Source organism: Eimeria mitis, genomic scaffold, assembly GCF_000499745.2.
Source record: "Eimeria mitis Houghton genomic scaffold, Emh_scaff5617, whole genome shotgun sequence".
Classification (NCBI taxonomy): domain Eukaryota; phylum Apicomplexa; class Conoidasida; order Eucoccidiorida; family Eimeriidae; genus Eimeria; species Eimeria mitis.
The window spans coordinates 1,444-3,757 of NW_013573882.1; the positions used below are offsets into that span (position 1 = coordinate 1,444).

At 58.2% G+C, this 2,314-nt stretch overlaps 1 protein-coding gene across 1 annotated transcript; it reads left to right on the forward strand.

Moving 5' to 3' along the window:
* Positions 1–662: 662 nt before the first annotated feature.
* EMH_0083170 (uncharacterized protein) lies at positions 663–1,773 on the forward strand (the record flags this gene model as incomplete). The annotated part of the gene is made up of 2 exons (XM_013500612.1): positions 663–858; positions 1,094–1,773. 2 exons carry the CDS (start codon positions 663–665, stop codon positions 1,771–1,773), a joined length of 876 nt encoding a protein of 291 aa, XP_013356066.1.
* Between the last annotated feature and the right edge of the window lie 541 nt (positions 1,774–2,314).

A 2,314-nucleotide genomic window follows, 5' to 3' on the forward strand; every position in this document is an offset into this window, starting at 1 on the left:
ACTTCGGTTGTGTTTATACTGAAAAAGCCAAAGACAGCACCAGCAGCAGCAGCAACAGCAGCAGCAGCAGCAGCAACAGCAGCAGCAGCAGCAGCAGCGACCACGAACAGCAACTAGAAGATCCTTACTGAAACAACTTCACAATACTTTCGATTCATTGCTAAACCTCTGCAGCACGACTGAGGTGTACGGACAGCAGCAGCAACAGCAGCAACAGCAGCAGCAGCAGCAGCAGCAGCAGCGGCAGCAGCTGCAACAGCAGCAGCAGCGACAGCTCGAAAGAAATGCCCAAGCAACAAGGACAGTGGAGGCAGCCCACCACGTACATAACCCCCCACATCAGCAGCAGCATCAGCAGCAACAGCAGCAGCTGCTGCAGCAGGGGCAGTGAATAACAGCAGCAATCAGCAGCAGCAGCAGCAGCAGCAGCAGCAGCAGCAGCAGCAGCAATAAGCAGTGGTCGGCAGCAGCGACGGCTCACTTGGCGTTCCCATAAATGCAGCAGTGACAGCATCTGCAGCACAAGCAGCAGCAACAGCAGCAGCAGCAGCAGCAGCAGCAGCAGCAGCAGCCGCTGCTGCAGGACGAAGAACTGCTGCTGATTTGCATCAAAGGCAGCAGCAGCAGCTGCTGCTGCTGCTGCTGCTGCTGCACACGCGACAATGTGGGGCGCCGCTAGAGATGGCAGCATGCATCCCGATGACGAGGCTGCAGCAGCAGCAGCAGCAGCAGCAGCAGCAGCTGCTGCTGCTGCTGCTGCTGCTGCTGCTGAGGATGACGACGACCGCCTGGGCAGCGGAGACGTTTTGTTTGATGCAGAGGCTGAAAGCGATGAAGACATAGGCAGCTTTGCACTCGGTAAGCGCAGCAGCAGCAGCAGCAGCAGCAGCAGCAGCAATAGCAGCAGCAGCAAAAGCAGCGGCAGCAGGGACAGCATGGGCTGCTGCTGCTCTTGCTGCTGCTGCTTTCAGTCTGCGCTGGGGGCTAGATTAGACGTTGCATCTGCGTCCGCAGCAGCAGCAGCAGCAACAGCAGCAGCAGCAGCAGCAGCAGCAGCAGCAGGTGTATGTACAGCTGGTGATTTGTGCTGCAGGGGGCGCCTTTGAGATGCAGCCGCGGGTGGTAGGAAGAGCAGCAGGAACAGCAGCAGCAGCAGCAGCAGCAGCAGCAGCAGATACTCTTCCCCTTGAGCAGCAGCAGGCAGCTGGAGGGGGGGCCATAGGGTGGATGATGCGGTTGCTGCGGCTGCCTCAGCAGCAGCAGCAGCAGCAGCAGCAGCAGCAGCAGCAACTGCCGCCGATGCGTAGACGCAGGAGGAGATATGAAGCCGTTGTTGGAGAGGGAGCGCATGCAGAAGACAACGATGCTGTGCTTGTGCAGCAGCAGCAGCAGCAGCACCAGCAGCAGACAGCACACCGCGAGCAGCAGCAGCAGCACCACCACCACCACCGCCAGCAGCACCAGCAGCAGCAGCAGCAGCAGCAGAAACTTCTGCTGCTGATAACAGCAGCAGCAGCAGCGGGGGCCGCCTGCGTCTCTTCTGGCGTCGCATGCGTAGCCGTTTGGGTGGCTCTGCAGCAGCAGAGTCTGCGGACGGAGCAGCAGCAGCAGCAGCAGCAGCAGAAGCAGCAGCAGCAGCAGCAGCAGCAGCAGCAGAGGAAGAAGAAGAAGATGAAACCCTCGATGACCCCACCTGCCAGCAGCTGCTGCTGGCGGGGGGCCTCATATGTTGGGCCCCCCTGCTATGGATCGTTGGCTGTCTCCTTTTCCTAGCAACCCCAAGAGCATACCGCAGAAGCAGAAGAGTATCCTGCTGCTGCTGCTGCTGCTGCTGCTGTTGCTGCTGCTGCTGGTGTTTGTGCTGCTGCTGCTGCTGGTGATTGCGCTGCTGCTGCTAGCTAGCTAGTCAGCTAGCTAGCTAGTCAGCTAGCTAGCTAGCGGGCTAGCTGTTTGGGTAGGAGTAAGCGAAGCAGGGGTCTAGCTAGCTAGCAACAGCTAGCTAGCTAGCTAGCTAGCTAGCTAGCTGTTGCGTTGGGTGTGGTGTGTGCTGCAGTGGGGGTCAGTGAACGTGCTGCTGGTGGCGATATTTATTTGTTTGTTGGGGCTGCGGCAGATCGAAGAAAAGCCCCAAAGGTAAACCCTGCATGCATGCATGCATGCATGCATACAGTGCATGCATGCATGCAGTGCATGCAGTGCATGCATGCATGCATGCATGCATGCAGTGCATGCATGCATGCAGCTCCCAACTGCTTCTCCTGGCTATATTGCTCGTGCTGCAGTACCCTTTTGTCTCTGTATATATATATATATA